At 39.0% G+C, this 19,405-nt stretch overlaps 1 protein-coding gene across 4 annotated transcripts in view; it reads left to right on the top strand.

The window, feature by feature from the left end:
• Positions 1 to 19,405, top strand: part of OXR1 (oxidation resistance 1) — a 234,133-nt gene that overhangs the window by 183,472 nt on the left and 31,256 nt on the right. For all 4 annotated transcript variants that reach the window (XM_035125765.2, XM_035125767.2, XM_035125763.2 and 1 more), the window contains 5 exons: positions 6,143 to 6,225; positions 10,871 to 10,978; positions 12,054 to 12,173; positions 13,486 to 13,638; positions 16,933 to 17,117. In XM_035125765.2, the coding sequence (XP_034981656.2) occupies positions 6,143 to 6,225; positions 10,871 to 10,978; positions 12,054 to 12,173; positions 13,486 to 13,638; positions 16,933 to 17,117 (649 nt within the window). The remainder of the gene's footprint in view (positions 1 to 6,142; positions 6,226 to 10,870; positions 10,979 to 12,053; positions 12,174 to 13,485; positions 13,639 to 16,932; positions 17,118 to 19,405) is intronic.

Raw genomic sequence — 19,405 nt, 5'->3', positions numbered from 1 at the left:
GAGTGTGGGAGGAGTAAAGTGACCACAGCGTTGCCAGTATGTACCAGCAAACTTGCTCATCCCGTCTGTCTCATAGTTTGGTATGTGTGAGCCAGTCAAATGAAACTCAAGTTTTATTTCTTCTGGGATAACAACTATTGAGCTTACATAAATCTTGTGTGTATGAGGTATGAGTAAGGCTGAAGTTGATGTGAGTCTGGCTTGCTTCAGTTTAGCATGCCATCTGTTGCTTACTGATAGGTTTGCAGGGGTTTGCACTCTCAGCTTTTCAGCCAGCATAAATAATTATCAGTCTGATAAACCTAGGAGTTTAGAATTTGAGCTGCAAGCTGAAAGTTCTCATTCAAATTCCAGTTCAGTCATAAACTCAATAGATTTTATTTCTCGGCATCTCTCTGGATGCAGTTCTTAGGAAACTGCAGAAATAAAGAAGTGATTATTAGTAATGACCAGGCAAAAGGACATGGGTGGCACTGTGGTCTAAACCAGAGAGCCTAGGGCTTGCCGATCAGAAGGTCAGCAGTTCGAATCCCCACGACGGGGAGAGCTCCTGTTGTTCGGTCCCAGCTCCTGCCCACCTAGCAGTTCGAAAGCATGTCAAGTGCAAGTACAGTAGATAAATAGGTACCGCTCCAGCGGGAAGGTAAATGGCGTTTCTGTGCACTGCTCTGGTTTGCCAGAAGCGGCTTAGTCATGCTGGCCACATGACCCGGAAGCTGTCTGCAGACAAAACCGGCTCCCTGGCCTATAGAGCAAGATGAGCGCGCAACCCCAGAGTCCTCCGCGACTGGACCTAACGGTCAGGGATAGCTTTACCTTTACTAGGCAAGTACTTTTTTTATTTCCTCTGGCCTATTAAATATGTTTTGACCAGTTAAATTTGTTTTAGTCCACTGTTTAGTCTCTGCTTCTTGATTTTTCTGCTGCACTAGATTTATTTTTGTGAAGCTTTTATTCAATTTTAAGTTTTTTGTGTTGCAAGCTGCTCTAACAACTTTCTGTTTTAGTGCCAGGCATAAATACTATAAACCAACTGTACCTTACAGAATGTTGACAAGTTTACAGAGATAATGCATTTGAAACACTTTCAGTGCTTAGCTGTTCATATTTTGAAGCTTTTGAAAGTGCCCTCTAAAACATGTCCTTCCTTTGACTTTCTCTTCACAAACACAACCTCAGCTAGCTGAACTAGCCAAGTTTTTTTGTCTCACCTTCACCTGTAGTCTATGACTGTTTGTAAAGATGTGTCAAATAATCATGGAAAATAATTCATCCATGAAATAGAAAGATCAACATAGATGCTTGTTTCTGGTACAGTATTAAGCTTTAATGTAGCTTAGTGGTGGAACACATTATTTGTTTGCAGAAGTTACAAGCTTCAAAACTAGGAATCTCCAGATTGGTCAGGAAAAGACTTGAAACTCTAGAGTGCCACTGCCAGTCAGTGGACAATGCTGAGCTAGATGGATCAATGATCAGATTCAGTATAACAAGCTAGTAAAAAGAATAATAAATGTAAAAACTAAAGTAAACGTGCTCCATGATGCCAGGAAATTGTAATTTACCCTAACCTTGTGTCTCTTAAATGGCTTTGGATGTGCTCTGGGAATGAATTAAAATGATAATTGCACTAAATGTAATATATAACTGGTAAATCTTGTCTCACTGGTTTGTGTGCATCTCTATTTGAATTACTGTAGTATTGTGTACTTCCAGATTCATAAGCAAATATTAATAAGTAATATACAGTTCTCCTTTTCATTTTTTTAAAGACTTGCTCTTCTGAAGGTTTTGTCATATATGGCTCTAATTGGTGGAGACTCATATAGTGCACTGAAGGGTGGATGCTGCACACTCCTGCCCTTTGACTTACCTCTGAATGCCATTGTTCTGAATGGGGCGTTTTCTGTATAGGACTGTAAAGGTTGCAGGGATTGGGCTATACCTGTAGTATTTTATTCAACCTAGGGATATCAAGCAGGCTTGGGAATGGGGAAGGTTTGCTGGGGTAACGTGTTGAAAGATCCCAGTTTCCTGCTGCTCATGAATTCTGCACAATTACCTTATCTGCGTAGATAACTTGGTATGTGGAAACAATAATGTGTATCTGAAGGCTATCTTGAACCAGCTGTTCAGCGGCTCTTGAAAGTACTTCTTATTGACTAGTCTTATTTAAGTTAAAGGCTCTAAAGGGCCCTGATTTTCTTCTGATTGAATGCTGTTCAATTATTCAGGATGAAGGTGAAAATAAGGATTTTAGAAACACTACATGATGACAATGCATTAATGTATCTCAGTTTTGTTAGCATCATAATGCTTCTCCTGTTTTATGTAGCAATTACCACATTCATATTGATAATTAAAATAAATTGAGGTATTTAACATACTTAATAGTAATGAGAACATCTAATTTTGCCAATTTTTATTCTATTAAACATTGCTTCTTTTTCATGTTTCAGAAATGGATTGTGGTATCCATTAGTGTGAACAAGTGAAGGAAGGGCCTCAGCATTGTGTAATTCTCCCTTTCTTCTCCTCCTGTACTGCTGGAAGGAGAGTTCAGAAGTACTGTATTTGCTTCCGCTTTTGATTAACCATAGCTTGCTATGTCCAGAACTAGAACCGTGTGTAATCTTGGTTGGTTTAAACAAGGCAACTTCAGTAACGATGTTTTGAATTGGTTTGTTTGAAACAAGTATAGTTAATAATAACCACAGTTTGTCACAGCTAGCGGGGTGGGGAAAGAGGGTAGTATGCAAGTCTGAGGCTTGCTGTATGGCTCATTCCTGCTGATTCATATCACATTAAATTATGATTATTCTACAGGAAAAACTTCATTAATAGGAAACTATAGTTGAGACTTAAGCACTCAGATACCTCTATCCTCTCCCCCTGTTTATTGTGCCACTAGAGGAGGCTGAAGAGCTTCCCGATTTCCTTTTAAACTATCCACATTACTCTGTTATGTCTAATCTTCAGAACTGTGGTTTGTTTAAACAATGGTTAGAACAAGCCAGGATCAGACAGTGGATTCAGATTGTCTGTTAATTTTACTAACCATAGTTGAAACAAACCACATATCCTCAAATGTGAATGACAAAGGGTACTGTGTTTAGTTTCATTCTCTTCCTCTGTCATGTAAAAAAAGAGAGGAAAAGGGCTAATGGGCAAATCTGACATTTTCTCATGTTATGAGAAAAAACTCATTTTCCCTTATGGGGTACCCAAGAGTCCATATAGAGTCCTTTTGTAGGTTATCGGTAGGAGAAAATGACAGACCAACCAGAGAATATTGAAAAACAAAGCAGCTAGTAAGCCTGATCTTTATTAAAGCTGTTGCAACAAGGTGCTCACAACCACACATGGGGGGGGAGGTACCCAGAACAAAGGTGTGCCCGCCCTTAAATAGACTTTTGAAATTGCCGCCCCTCAACCTCTAGACCACCCCCAGAAACATCATACATATATCACAGAAGGGGTGTATCCCAGGACCACCTCTCCCAATGCCTCATACATACATCAATCACAGGAGGGGCTACAACGGACTACAACAGAAATCTGAGTGCGTTGTTTTTTCTCTTGTCTGGTAGGTTGCTTGATTGGATTACGTGGGCATCCTGGCCACTCTTGTTACTCAATTCCTGAATCCAGGTCACAGGCTCATCCCTATTCATATAAAATATTCCTTCCAGTAGCACCTTAGAGACCATCTAAGTTTGTCATTGGTATGAGCTTGTGTGTGTGCATGCACACCTCTTCAGATACACTGAAACAGAAGTAACCAGACCTTTATATATAGTGAGAGGGGTGTTACTCAGAAGGGGGGTGGGAATGCGTGATTGGCTGATAGGTGTGGTAAACCTGTTGATGACTGTTAACAACTGCAATTGGTCTTACAGGAAAAAGCATTGGGTAAGATGGCTAAAAATAGCTTTATCATGTATAATGAGATAATAATCCAATATCTCTATTCAGACCATCAGGTCTCTCCATGGTTTTAAGTTTGGTAATAAGTTGAAATTCAGCAACTTCTCTTTCCAGTCTATTTCTGAAATTCTTTTGTAATAAGACAGCTACTTTGAGATCTTTTATAGAATGTCCTGGGAGATTGAAGTGTTCTCCTACTAGTTTCTCTGTCTCTTAAATGTGCCCTTAAGACAGGATTTGTGAAAGAGACAGTGGGGAGATTTCCCATTTCCTTCAACCTTGCACACCTTGCAGAGAAATATTTAAGGTCATTTTGGGAGAGAGAAAATGGTTTCAGGACTTCTGTGGGTTTCAGACAAGTGGTTTACATATTTGTATGTGTTTGCTTGGTACATTTATGAACATCTATTTTATTTATAACACTCATAATATTAAATAAATGTATCCTGGTGTGGGTGAACCAGCGTTGCTTTTTACATAAGAAGTAGTATATCAAAGAACTGTTGGGAAATTACTCCTAATAAATACCCTTGTTCTGATAACACAATATGGAAGTAAGAACCTTCCAGTATGGAGCTAAAAATAATGGCACCTTTATCAGATGTTTGAGATTTAAGTTGTGGTTTGTAGTATAAGGTTGCTATCAAATGGTTTTTACTGAAAGGTAAAATTTTATACATAGTGAAGGGTTTTCAAACAATTACTTTTTCTGTCTTACTGGTTTGTCCTCTACAATACTTTTAATAACTTAATTGGAATAGTTACAACTTTCAGTGTTTCTTCTTGAAATGAAATTATTTTGATTCTCTTTTTAGCATCATTTAATCTGATGGTGGGACGCGGATGGCGCTGTGGTCTAAACCACAGAGCCTAGGGCTTGCCGATCAGAAGGTTGGCAGTTAGAATGCTCGCCACGGGGTGAGCTCCCATTGTTCGGTCTCTGGTCCTGCCAACCTAGCAGTTCGAAAGCACATCAAAATGCAAGTAGATAAATAGGTACCACTCCGGTGGGAAGGTAAACGGCGTTTCCGTGTTCTGCTCTGGTTCGCCAGAAGCGGCTTAGTCATGCTGGCCACATGACACGGAAGCTGTCTGCGGACAAACGCCGGCTCCCTCGCCAGTAAAGTGAGATGAGCGCCACAACCCCAGAGTCGTCCGCGACTGGACTTAACGGTCAGGGGTCCCTTTACTTTTAATCTGATGGCATCTATTGTTTTGATAACTAATCTTGTTGTGATATGACAGAGGAATGAGAATAAGTTTTAGTAGAAAGTATAAAATCTATGCTGATAAATCTGTTTATGAAGGAGGAATATAATTTCCTTGTGTTCCTTTCCGCCCCTCACCCCCATTTTGATTAGGCCATTTCCCAACACTTAGTATCTGAATGAATTTTGTGACCCCCACCTACCATCTCCCACATGTACATCTCACAGGCTGTATACATGTACTTCTCCCACCCACATCCTGTTTTCTTTGGTGTGCTTACTCAGATTTACTTAAATGTTCCAGGAATAAATAGGAGGAAAAGTAACTGAAAGGCATTTAAAGGGAGGAGGGGGATTGTCTGAATTTCTTTGTGAATGGGCCACTTCTGAGCTGAGTTCACAGCTCCTTTCAAATTAGCATTTGTGGTGCAAAGTATTTCTGAGTGAAACATGAAATGCATTACACTTGGACTATAATTTTTTAAAAGGACATGCATATAATCTGTATACAGAAGCCCAGCTTTACATGAAAATGTCCATCCTTTGTGTCATTGCTAATGCTTTTAAAAGCTGCATTTTAAAATTGTGTCTACTAAGCTGTGCACAGTCAGTTGCAGCTAATGGGCATATCCTGTGCAGTGTAGAACTAACTGGTGTTATAATTATTTGTTACAAATTATTTTAACCTTGTCCTATACAATTCTTGTCATACAGCATTTTTTTAAAAATTGATAACACTCTGAATGTTTTCAGGTATTTGTGAAACTAGGAAGATATTCCCAGTCACTGGAGTAGTTTATATTGGTCAAATCCTTAAAGCAAAACAGAGGAGTGAAGTCCCTGTTCTGGCAGCTAGTTGTGTTAGGCTGAGTTGAGAGTCACAGGGTATAAGCTGTGTAACTGGTGAAATAGATGTCTGCCCACGGGGCTGTAGTCAGCAGTCTGTGACAATACTGAAAGGGAGAGAAAAATGAATGTAACGCGTGCCTTGCCTCATTTTTTTTCAGATACTGGCCAGAAAAAGACCCTAGACAAGAAAGATGGGAGACGAATGTCTTTTCAAAAGCCTAAAGGGACTATAGAGTACACAGTAAGTAACTACTCACCTACATAATATGCAATAGAAATCTATAAAGATTTGGATATGTTTAATATTTGGATATTAGTTTTCTGAATGCTATTTAAGAAGAAAAGTGATGCATGTTACCTTTTTGTTTATTCAGTCCTGTAGCTCTGGCAGGCAGGTGATCACCTTAACAGGATTGACGAGTACTATTTTGAGTCTTTTCAGAAATGATGCAGCGTAATTCTGGAGAGGCAAAGTTAACCTTTCTAGTATTCCTGTAGAGGTTATCAAGTTGTGAATAATTGTAAATCAACAGGACATTCCTTTAGATGCACAAATTATTTTACTTCTAGGAAAGAACCAGATTTTTAAAATCCCTTACTGCCTTTATAGCTTTCAGCATTGTCCGGTGAATGCAGGTGATTGTGCTGTTAGTCCATCCTTGCAGTGCCTTTGAATAACATTCTTATGTTCTCAGAATTTCCATTGATCTATTGCTACTTGGAAGCATAGTTCTATTTTTTCCAGCAGTATCTGAAAATGGAGCCTTTCTGTAACTGTTACGTTCTTCAAATGACCCTCAAACAGTGCTGCAGTCAAGTGTTTCGTATTTCTGGTTACTAAGGGAAACTGAATTAAGAAATGTTTTGCTACATATTGCCTGTATAACTAGGACTTATAAAGTTATAATATTTAAATTAGCACATTAAACTGGCACATTATAAATAATTTAATCTTGTTTCTAAAATAAAAAGATGTGCTTTAAACTAAAATACTATTAAGTACATGGATAATTTTTGTAAATATTTTAACAGTAAGACTACTATGTACTCTGAAGTTGCACTGACAACTTGATTGGCTGGAATTGCAGAAATTCAGATCAGTATAAGCATGAAATGTAATTAGGAAGTAAAATTATTCTTTCATATTAAGCAAATTACTGGAGTAAACAAAGTGATGCAGGCTGATCTGTCAGCTCTCATGCTTCTGTGTTAACAAAATGGATTTCAGTATCTTGCATTAACCACATACATGCTGCTTCTCTGAACCTCTGCATTAACTTGTTAAGATTGTTTACCCAGTCTTTGCCATGTGGTTCCAGGGTGGGTTCCAGAATATTAACTACAGTATTAAATAACACTTACTGAATGTGATGTGTATTGTATCTGTATGAATAGGTGTAAAATATTGGGCAGTTGTCTATAATTTGGTGTATTGGGTAGTATGTTCAGTAGTATTTCAAGCACTTTCAGAAAGTCTTGTTGTAGAAGTTGACATAGCTTCCAGTGAACCATATACCCTTCTGTGTCATGGTCAGAATCACAATACAGTTGTACCTCACTTAAGTATTTCTATTGTTTCAGAAGCTTGTAGTATTCAGACTAAATAAGGTGCAGAACATATACCACTCTTAATTCATTGGCAGGGAGTTTAAAACATTGATTTAAATGTTTAGCAATAGTAATTTAGACCCTCACAGTTTCATTACTGCCAGTTCTACTGCTTCTTACTGCATGTTCCATCCTAGAGTGGTAACAGATTACAGAAGCGATTGAAAACCTTTCATCCAACACTGTTACAATTTTCTACCTTAAAATGTTAAATGTAGCTGTTGCATAATACTTTGGAGTTCATTTCCCTTATTCACTTTCCTCTTACTGACAAAGTATTGCCTCTTCTCCCTGTCCCCACCCATTTCCATGCACTGGTAGCTTGTATGTTTGTTTGAATTTCTATCTTACAGTATTTCCAAGGCAGGTAGCTAAACCTACACTCCTAAACCTGGGAATGTCACACTGAATTCAATAATATTTATTTCTGAGGACACATGGTTTGTAGCCAAAGTAGCACTATATACTACTTTAAATGTGTCTCTGGGAGGAGGTGGGGGAATGAGGGTTATTTTTTGTTTTTGTTTTGTTATGTATTTTGTGTTTTTATCTTGTATTTTTATGCTGTGAACCACCCCGAGATCTTCAGATGAAGGGTGATGTGCCAATTTAATAAATAATAATAATATGTGAACTTTTCATCAGCATGTGGAATTCTGCTTGTGCAATGGAACATTCTCCATCTCTCCCTGCAAAACAAAAAAACAAAAAAACTATTCTAGGGGTTCCCCAAGCCTCCAGAGAAGATATGTTGAGGAGAGGGGCAAGTTCTGTTGTGCAAGTGTAAATACCACCCTTGGGTAGGATTATTCTGTAACATAAATTTTAAAATACGAAAATGGAAAAAAATGTTAGGGGAATTTCTCCTCCTTCCATATGCTTACCTCATATAACTAAAAGGCATTCTTAGAAGGCTATAATAGGGCCTTAGAAGCATTTTTTGATCCTACTTTATTGGTACAAGAAAATGTCAACTTTCTAGGAAATTATAAAAAGGTCTTACTTAAGGAAATGCAAGAAAGGGATTATTTCTTGACACGGTTGGTGCCAAAGTCTTTCAAACAGACATCCATCTGCTGCTGGAGAATGTTGGGTCCTGTTAGCTCCAGAAATAGAGATGTGTAATTTCCTGTGATAACCATTGTGATAAACTGCTTTAAGTGATTGTTAACCAAGTTAGCCAGAATTTTAATTGCTTATAAAAAGTAAGGAAACATTTATATTCTAAGAGTTAGAGGTGCTGTTGTTGTTCAGCCTTGCACTCTATCCATTCCCTACTTTGTTGTTAAAGATCTCTTTACTTTAACAAAACAGTATTTTAGGCAAACATTAGAAATAACCCCAGAACTGGGCTTACTAAACATATTCCAATACAATAATGCTCACTTACACCACAAAGAACTCATAACCCACTTACTCTCAGCAACCAGAAAAACCATAACCAGACACTGGAGAGACCTGTCAGGAGTAAACTTGGATAGATGGCACCAAATAGTATGGGAAACAGCCCTACTAGAAAAATTAACCAATAAGCTGAAACTGACACGGGGACAAATAGAGGAAGACGGCTACCCTATGGCTACCCTTTATCACATACACAGCCCAACAAGACAATGACAAAAATCCACGAACAGCATACAAATCAATATGGCTAACCTGATCCAAAACACCCGTCCACCCCATTCACAAACGAAACAAAGACCACCACAACCAATCACAAATGAACAGTCATACCCTAGGCCAACTCCAACATCTCTCAGCACCAAAGGAACACAAGCGAACAGCAGAGAACCAGCACAAGTGACGCTGACAAAAAACCCCACAAACCACATATATTAAGTAAAGTAGAAACATCACCTGACCCCACCCTGACCCATCTTTCCCCCATCTACCTCTTTCCCCCTTTTCTTCCCAATGTCTCAACAAATGAAACTGATTTGTAAAAATGTTACGAGAGACATTGCACATACTTTTGTAAATCAAGAAAATATTTAATAATAATAATAATAAACAGTATTTTAGTAGACCTGGTACTCTAGGAAATCATTGAGCATAGTGGGAGGTCAGCCTTTTCAGCCAAGGTGGCTAGCATTTTCTCAAATGCTGTAGAAATTAGTACCTGTTGGATATCTGTATATTATGCAACCATAACAGACACAGAGCAGCTGTCATGAAAAGAGTGGCAATCCTGCTTTTCAGCGAGTTTATTATATAAAAAGTGATTGATTTGAACAATTATCCTTTACTGCAGTGGTTGCTAACCTTTTTTGGCCTGAGGGCCACATTGATGGTAACCACCCATCTGAAGGCCACATGCCAGTAGTGGGTGTGGCATGCACACACACACACAAGATGTGCAGGCACACAGCACACTCCCCCTTCGATAGCCCTGGTAAACTACGCATTCCAGCAGGCCACCAGGGAATCAGCTGAGAGGCCATCACCATGGGATAAAACATCCCCTACCACTCTTCGGAAACAATTTGGATGCATTAAGTGGTGGGGCCGGACCATCTGTATCAGTTAAGGCAGTATAAAGGCAAACTGCATAAATACTCTGGGTCCTTAAGGCCAGTAAGTGAACATGAAAATAACATGGGTAGGAAGCTCCTTAGGAACTATATCCAGGAGAAGCAGGATACAGTTAGTTATTGGTTGGCATCTGTCTGTCTCAAGAGACAATGGAAGAGTGTGCCTTCAGAGGTGAAGTCAAACCATTGGGCAGTTAGTGCCTGCTGTGGCTGTAGAGACTGATATGTGAGCGAGAGATGAGATGCCTTGTTGCAGCTAGGGCAGATGAAGGCGTCTGATTGTGCTGTTGCAGTTGTCCCATGGGGTTTCTTCTTTGGTCATTGCTGTGGATACACAACTTGACTGATGTCTCCAGATGCTTTGCTCATCTCCAAAAGATTCCCACATGGTGGGGTTGATGTTGCCAGCCTTCATATCGCATTCACAGACATCTTTGTAACACAGAGTTGGTCTGCCAATGGGCCTGGTGCCTGAGGCAGCTCCATAGAGCATGCCCTTGAAGATCCTGCCATCTTCCATTCTGGGAATTAGTGATAAACCTGTGCCGCGCTAAGCTTACAAGGGAAAGCTTGCTCATGTCAACTGGGTCTGCAAAGCCACTGCATGATCAAGAAAACCACATTCTGCCTGTTGGATTTAGACAAGAAAATTTTATTGGACAGGTTGTGAAGACCGGTAGGCTTTCGAATTGAAGCTAAATAGAACTTGAATACTGTATTTAAACACTAGTTACTTTTTCTTAACAGGTTGAATCAAGAGATTCTTTGAATACTGTTGCCCTAAAGTTTGATACAACACCCAATGAACTGGTCCAGTTAAACAAGCTATTTTCCAGAGCAGTTGTTCCTGGACAGGTACTTCCTTTTATATAAAATATGGGAGACTGAGCAACTGAGGCAAATATATTAAAATATTTTTAGGGGAATCTGATCACGGGCTGTCGTAGACAGTTCCTGCCTCTGCTCTAATTGTGCTATGGAGGAAAACTGAAAAAACATTGTTGAGATTGGTTTCCCCCTAACTTGCCACAAACCTCAGATCAAATACCAATCCCTTGTTGGTCTGGATCTGGATTGGTCTGGATCTGGATTGAAGTTGTGACTCCAGGTCCATTTCTTTGTTTTAAGTGGAAAGAAGACTTTGTACTAAACAATGGCAAAGCCTCCCGCTTGCTCACTCTCCCCTTGCCGCATCCTGCACGGCTGGGAGAAGGGCATTGCTAGCATTTTGTATTTCTTCCAAAGAATCCAGGCTTTTCATTACAGTACATATAATTAGAGATCATGATTTAAACCAAACAAATTAGCCACTTCAAGCCATGGGTTATGAAACTGGCTTGTTTAACTAGCCAGCATTTGTTTTAAACAATGATCTCTGGTTCTTGTATAACAAGTCAGGATTATGGCAGGCACTAGAGATAAGACATTCAACTGCATGCAGTGCAACTAAAAACACAACTACCACATCATTTCATCCACTCAGCTCTCAACTGACCAGTAATCATGTGCAGAAGTCTTTTAATAAGGCATCTGGTTGGCCACTGTGAGAACTGGATGCTGGAACTAGATGGGCCATTGGCCTGATCCTGCAGGCTCTTACGTTCTTAAGGGCCGTGGCTCAGTAGTATAGCCCCATGTCTGAAACCCTGGAAAGCTGCTGCTAGTAGTGTAGGCACTACTGAGCTAAATGAATCATTTGTCTGATGCAGGCATATACTGACACGTGACATGGAGATCAGAGGAACACAAAATACAAAAAAGAACACTGAAAATTTAGAGTAGTTACAGTGACAGTTCATAATTGTCTATTAATGTAATGAAGAATATCTTACACAAAGCCTCTGCATGAAATTTATTTCCATCTTAATTTACTTGCGTTTCAATCCTGGTGATGACATCTCAGTCAGAAGTATTTTTATTATTTTTACAGATTTTATATGTTCCTGATCCAGAATATATTTCCAGTGTGGAAAGTTCTCCTTCGCTTAGTCCTATAAGTCCTTTATCACCTACATCTTCAGAAGCAGAGCCAGAGAAGACAGCTGTAAGTGTAAGTACGTTGCTGGAATAAAGGAAAATAACTTTTTAAAAAAGTTTAAGAACATTCCTGAAGGGATAATGTTTGAAACTGCGCTGATCTGATTGGTGCCGAGGTGTCTTGAAATCAAAAACTGTGTTGGCAAAGATCTTGACTAGATTGTTTGAAAGAGTTATAAGGATTTTCTTTCAGACCTGGGGTGGCTAATATTTTTTTTTTGTCCAAGGGCCACTTTCCTCTTTGGCCAAGTCTCTGGGGGCCACATGCTAGCAGTGAGTGAGGCTAAAAATAGGTGTAGCCATCCCAGACACTCACATGTGCACATAACTGACCCAAGCAGATCAGCTGAGGAAGGGGCATTATTACCAGCTTGGTGTCTCCTTTTTTGTGGGTAAAAGGTAAAGGGGCCCCTGACCATCAGGTCCAGTCGTGTCCGACTCTGGGGTTGCGGCGCTCATCTCGCTCTATAGACCGAGGGAGCCAGCGTTTGTCCGCAGACAGCTTCCGGGTCATGTGGCCAGCATGACAAAGCTGCTTCTGGCGAACCAGAGCAGCGCACGGAAACGCCGTTTACCTTCCCGCCGGAGCAGTCCCTATTTATCTACTTGCACTTCGATGTGCTTTTGAACTGCTAGGTGGGCAGGAGCTGGGACCAAGCAACAGGAGCTCACCCCATTGCAGGGATTCGAAGCGCCGACCTTCTGATCAGCAAGCCCTAGACTCTGTGGTTTACCCCACAGCGCCACCTGTAGGTGGGACTTTTTGCTGTCGGCGCTAAATTTGGTAGGAGTTAGGGGTGGGGGCTAGAAAAAAATTGTTTAAGGAAGGGGCTGTAGATTCCTTCAATATACTATATAGATTTTTATGCCAATGTAGGGGTTTTCTATCCTCTTTTACCCAGAGAGATTGTGCAGTACCCATGGCTCTATAATATTATATTGTAGATTTTTTTATTTATAAATTTGCTGTGACTATCCAAGCTGTAAATTCAAAAAACTGAAAGCTGTGAGTTCTAGGATTTGGAAAAGAATGTACAGTGGTCCCTCGACTTACAAAATTTTGAGTTACGAATGAAAAAAAATGGCCGCACGCTTACGGTTTTTTGGACATCCGAAAGGAAAACTGTTGTGGTTTAGATGTGGTTTACTCGACTTACGAATTTTTCCGTTTCCAATGCATTCCTATGGGAAACCGCTTTTTTCGACTTACAAACTTTTAGACCTACGAATGTGCATTCAGAACGGATTAAATTCGTAAGTTGAGGGACCACTGTACAGTGTTACTTTTGGTCATCATAAAATAGTACTGTTTTTTCCCTTTGTAGGATTCAGATGGGGTGCATGGAAAAGAAGCCACACCCACACCAGTTTACCCATGTGTTCGGCCTGCAAGAGTTGTATCATCCACATCAGAGGAAGAAGAAGCTTTCACAGAAAAATTTCTCAAAATTAATTGCAAATACATAACCAACAGCAAGGTACAGAAGGTTCTAGTGTCATGCTTCAACTATTTATTTGAGGGTCTTCCATTTATTGAGATTCATTGGCAATTAAATCACACCAATTAAAATGCACCTTAATTTAAAATTATCAAATCTATATTTTTATAAATTGCATCCTGTAGTTCATATTCATACATTTTATTTATATGCCACTTTTGGGCCACTCAAAGTGGCTTGCAACAAGAAAAGATTTACATAATTACAAACACAACAAAAGTAGTCCTAAACAAGAAATAAAACACACCAAAAAGTACATAACCAACCTGAGCAATTTTCACATAAATAAATAATAAGGTCTAAAAATAAAGATGCAAAAAATTTAATATCAATAGCAGTAGCAAAACCTCTCAACAAAACCCCATAAACAATACCCCAGCTTTTTGACACAATACGATTAGGTTTTGGTAAAATAGAAGGAAGTTGTGGATTTGAAATCAACAGAGACTGCACATGAGAGGATCACATACAGATTGTGTGTTCCATTATTTCCTAGAAAAAAATACATTTTTGTGTGCACATTTCCACAGTAGTTCTGTATTTGTGTAATTCTCTGTTTGAATTATTTCATTTCATATACCAGTGGCTAGGAGGAGCAGCAAATTTCTCAAGCCACAAGTTTTATGTATTGCATTCTGAGGCAAAGTAGTGCAGTCGACTCACAACTTACATGCATTTAACTTACACAATTGCAACTTTACATGCATGACAGGCAGCCAGTTGAAATTTCACAAATTAAACACACCGAATGCAGAGAGCTTAACAGATCTTTTCGTGCTGGGTTTTCCCTGTGCAGAAAGTGCTTTTAAACTTCTCCACCTTGCTTACTAGGTGAACAAGACTAAGAGCTTAAAAGTTCTCTGCTTTTCTTGGAGGGTAAGACCGGTTCTACATGCTGGCTTATTAAGATAAGATTCCTTGTGCAGGGGCGGTTCCAATGAGTTGTTTTCACTATATGCAATTTCAGCTTTATGTGCTATCCCTGGAACATGACCCCTATGTAAGATACAAGTTGACTGTATAGACTTGTCCCATTGTCTTGCAGATCTAGCAGTAGTAGCCAATTATATCAGGAGAAGAACACTGAGGAAAATGTGAGAGTCATTAATGCAGTTTAGGCTTTGGAAAACTGAAAGCAGAATTACGCCTGCTTCTAAAAAATAAAATATGTGGGAGTGCCAAAATACTGTGCAGGAAAAACTGTCAAAACATTTACATCTTTCTTAAAGGCAGTGCATTCAGTATGGCATGTGAAATAACTTTCTCAGTACTTTCTCAGTAAAAATAATAAAGCAGTTTTCTAGAAGCGTGTGCCTGCTATTTTCAGCTCAAATCTTTCTTATTGTGTGTTTATATTTGATTTGATTCCTTCTCTTTCTGTCCCAAGACAGGTGGGTAGCCGTGTTGGTCTGAGTCGAAACAAAATACGAAAGCTCATACCAAAATAAAAACTTAGTTGGTCTTTAGGTGCTACTGAAGGAATTTTTTTTTATTTTGTCCCAAGACAGGTGAACTTAAAAGTGCACAAATGTATTTTTAGACTTCTGTTCATCCACAAACCTACATTGGTTTAATCCTGTATATTGATGAACACCCGCTGCCTTAAAAATTGGTCAAAGGCTTCCATTTGCTCTAAGCTTCGTTACTATACCATCTTATCTTTTGCTTGGCTCTTTTATTTCATTAGTAACCTTAGATTTTCAAAACTTATAATACGTTCTTCATATTCCTTGTTCAACTAGGCTCACACTGAATACCTCTTAGAGATTTCCTACCTTTTGCAAAAAAACTGTTTCCACATTCTAAAATTATAACATGGTGCTTGGTAATAAAAATAACTCGTGGATATGAATAGGTTTCTTTTGGTCCCTCATGCCACTAGCGCTTTTCGCCAAAACCTCTCTCCTTCCAAAAATAATAGATCATATAGGGAAAAATGCACTTCTGGTTATATAAATCATTAGATATCTTTTAAGAAATGACATGCCTTACATAAAGCCATTATTTAATAAGCAGAAAGGTAGTGAATTTCACAATCTATTTTAACAGATATTGCATGATTTGATTTCATTTATGCCCCAGCTTACATTAATTATATAATTGCTGCAACTTATTTGAGCTAGATTCTGATATTTTTTACCATATGTTGAAACTTTCATAAACTTTAAGTGCATACCAAGGATGAATGGAGCTCCAATACAAGACACATTCATCTAAATCAATGGATTGAATCCAGTTTTACCATTGCTCTCGGTGATCCAACAGAAGCCTGCTGACAGAAGGGAGCTGTGAGGCAGTTTTGCCCCCTCCTTTGCCATATAACCAAACACACCACCTTCCTGTTGTTTTGGAGGAGTGGATCTTTGAGGTGCTGTAGCAAGAAGGGGGAACCAGTGAAAATTGCCTCCTCTTCCATTATCAGAGAAAGGGCATAACTGAACCCAATCTAATATGTTTCTTATTGATTGATTGATTTTTAAGGTTCTTTTTTTAAAAATGCCTCTATTTACAGTGGTACCTCAGTTTAAGAACAGCCCTGTTTACGAACTATTCGGTATACAAACTCCGCAAAACTGAATGTAGTGTTCCGGTTAGCGAACTTTACCTTTGCCTACAAACAGAATCCGAATGGTGGAAGGGCACTGGTGGCGGGAGGCCCCATTAGGGAAAGCACGCCTCGGTTTAAGAACGACTTTGGTTTAAGAACGGACTTTCGGAACGGATTTAGTTTGAAAACCGAGATACCACTGTAGTAGGTTTCCAGGAGAAGGCTGCTTCTCTTAGCATGCATCTATGTTGCTTTATTTATGCAAAGAAATCAGAGGCAAATTAATGGGGTTTTCCCACCACCTCTTAGCTTTGGAACTACCGTAAATGCTTCAAACAAAGGTGATACTAGCCCAGTCCCATTCATATTCATGAAATGCTTTCATAAAGTTAATTTTTTAATTCTCTAATCTAGGTGGAAGAGAGTCTCTTCCCAATTGCTAGCACGCTGAGAGAAAAGTCTTACAAGTTAACAGACTTAAGAGAAAGCTATGTTTGTTTGTTTTCTAAAACAGTAAATATTGATTCAGGCATCTTTTTTTTTCCTACGGAAAAATGTTTTCCTCATGGATTGGTTTACCATACAATCCTTCACTGGCTTACAGGAGTGTTGAGTGTTAGGTAGCTTCTTGTACAAATGTTTAGTTACTTGTAGAAATGCTTTGAAAACGTTTGACTAATCTTAGGTCATCAAACATTTTCCCTCCTCCTTTCTTCTTATTTTAGGGAACAGTCAACGGTGTGCTGCTAGTGACGCCAAATAATATAATGTTTGATCCACATAAAATGGATCCATTGGTTCAAGAGAATGGTTGTGAAGACTATGGCATCATGTGTCCAATGGAAGAAGTGATGTCAGCTGCTATGTATAAAGATATTGTAGATGACAAAGTAAAGGATTCATTACCCATGTAAGATAAATTAGATTCTCTCTCTCTCTCTCTCTCTCTCTCTCTCTCTCTCTCTCTCTCTCTCTCCTCTCTCTCTCTCTCTGTGTGTGTGTATGTGTATAAATATATTTTTATAGATAAAATATATTTTTATAGATAAAAGTTTGCTTTTAAATTGCATGGTAGTGGTTTCTGTGTCATCATACAATTTGTCTTTTATTCAAGACGTAAGGCAACAAAAAGTACGTGACAGGCTCTAGCTTTTGTTTATGTGACGTAGGTTCTCTTTCCAACTTCAGCACAGCCTTCTCCCTTTTTGCATCATTGATGAGTGTGGGAAAAGCCAGTATCTTAATGCTGACTAGCTTATTTTTTCTTAAATTCAAAGGCATTAAAATTCAACGTTTTGGAAGAGGTAATCAGTATAAATTATACACAGTGGTTCATATTGTTCACCTTTTGTTACTTTTGTCTCTAATAATAAGATGACTTTTACAGAGAAAAAGAGCTGATCTCTCTCTCTCCCCCCTTCCTTTAAGACAGTGTTCCTTTTTGTTGTTTTAAGCTTAGTTGTGAAGATAATGTTCCTGGCTTTGTTTGCTTTCCCCACTGAACAAAAGAATTAGTTTCAGCTCAATTCAAGCGGGGTTGAAAACATGTTTTACTTCATGGCTTTTTGAAACATACCCTAGAAAAGTTTTTCATGTCACTTGATAGATTATCAGATTGAATACAATCCTAGCAAATTCTGAAAGTAGCACATCTCTATCTAATAATGCTGTAGGAAAGCTAAAAACATGCAGAGAATATTAGATGCATGTGCTTTTTTTATTTAATAGAAAATTAAAGGCAAGTTATTCTCTTGGGATTTAAATACAGTATGATATTAGTGGAAATATTTTCTACCCTGTTTCTCATATTTTAAGACATACGCATAAAATAAGCCATAGCAGGATTTTTAAGCATTCAAGGAATATAAGCCATACCCCGAAAATAAGACATAGTGATAGGTGCAGCAGCAATGCCGGCCGCAGCAGGAGAAGGAAGAAAAAAATAAGACATCCCTTGAAAATAAGCCATAGTGTGTTTTTTTGAGGAAAAAATAAATATAAGACATGTCTTATAATATGAGAAACACGGTATGCTTTTGGTGTCTTAGGAACCTGAAGAACAGAATTTAGACAACAGTTCTCAAGTTAAGATGCTGTAAGATTTTGTCAAGTATTTGCTCTGTGCCACATGCTACTTTTCATAGTCTTTGAAATAAGACTTAGGTTCTGAAAAGAAGAAAGAGAAACAGTTTAGCATCTTCTTATCTTCAGCATCACATCAGCATTGTTATTTTTCATTTGAACATTTGTATTCAGTTTTATAATATACTGTTTTAACAAAATATCAGTCCATTTTGTATTTGCAGTTGTAATATAATGTGTTTATCACTGTAGTATAGAATATCTCTTCTCAATCATCAACTGCTTGCCTCATTTTAAAATACTGGATTCATGGTACTTTGTACAGAAAATTGTTTGTTTAAACCAGGGACATCCACCTCCCAAGGGGGTGGGGGGTTCAGGCCAAAATTGTTGAGCTTTTTTTTAGGGAGGACAGTTCCGTTTTTTGGGGGTTCTGGCAAAAGTAAAGGGCAAACGGGATTAGTCGCTCACCAAAAGATCGCTATGAAAACAATCTGCTTCACTGCGATAACTTTGTCTTCCATTCCAGCAATCATGCGAAAATGGAGGGTGGGGCCGGGTGCTCTTAGGCAAAAGCAAAGGAAAAGGAGCCAGCGATCGACCAGAACCTCCCGGGGATTGACTAGTCGATCCTGATCGACCTATTGGACATCCCTGGTTTAAATCATTTATTGTGCAAAATTCAGAACTGGAGAAGATGGAATTGCATCTATTCCAACCTCTCAAATGTTTCTAACCATCAAATAAACAAGTAGGTAGAGCATTAATCTCAGGGTTGTGGGTTTGAGCCCCACTTTGGGTGAAAGATTCCTGCAGTGCAGGGGGTTGGACTAGATGATCCTCGTGGTCCCTTCCAACTTTAGAATTATGTGATTCTGTTAAATAAATGACTAGCCAACTGCAGATTGACAGAATTCCATCTCTCCTCTGGCACCTGCTTGACCCTTATGCTAGATAAAGAGGAGGGGGAAACTCCTATCCCTGCATTGAATTCCATGTGTCTTCCTGCCTGCAATTCCTTGTCACCTATGGTTGCCATGCTAGTGCTTAAATACACTGGCTGGGCACCCGAAGCAGCAAACATGACGCGCACCTGGGGGCGGGGCGTCGCTACGT

The sequence above is a fragment of the Zootoca vivipara genome, chromosome 8 (genome assembly GCF_963506605.1).
Source record: "Zootoca vivipara chromosome 8, rZooViv1.1, whole genome shotgun sequence".
Lineage (NCBI taxonomy): Eukaryota > Metazoa > Chordata > Lepidosauria > Squamata > Lacertidae > Zootoca > Zootoca vivipara.
This window is presented reverse-complemented; position numbering and strand designations above follow the sequence as displayed.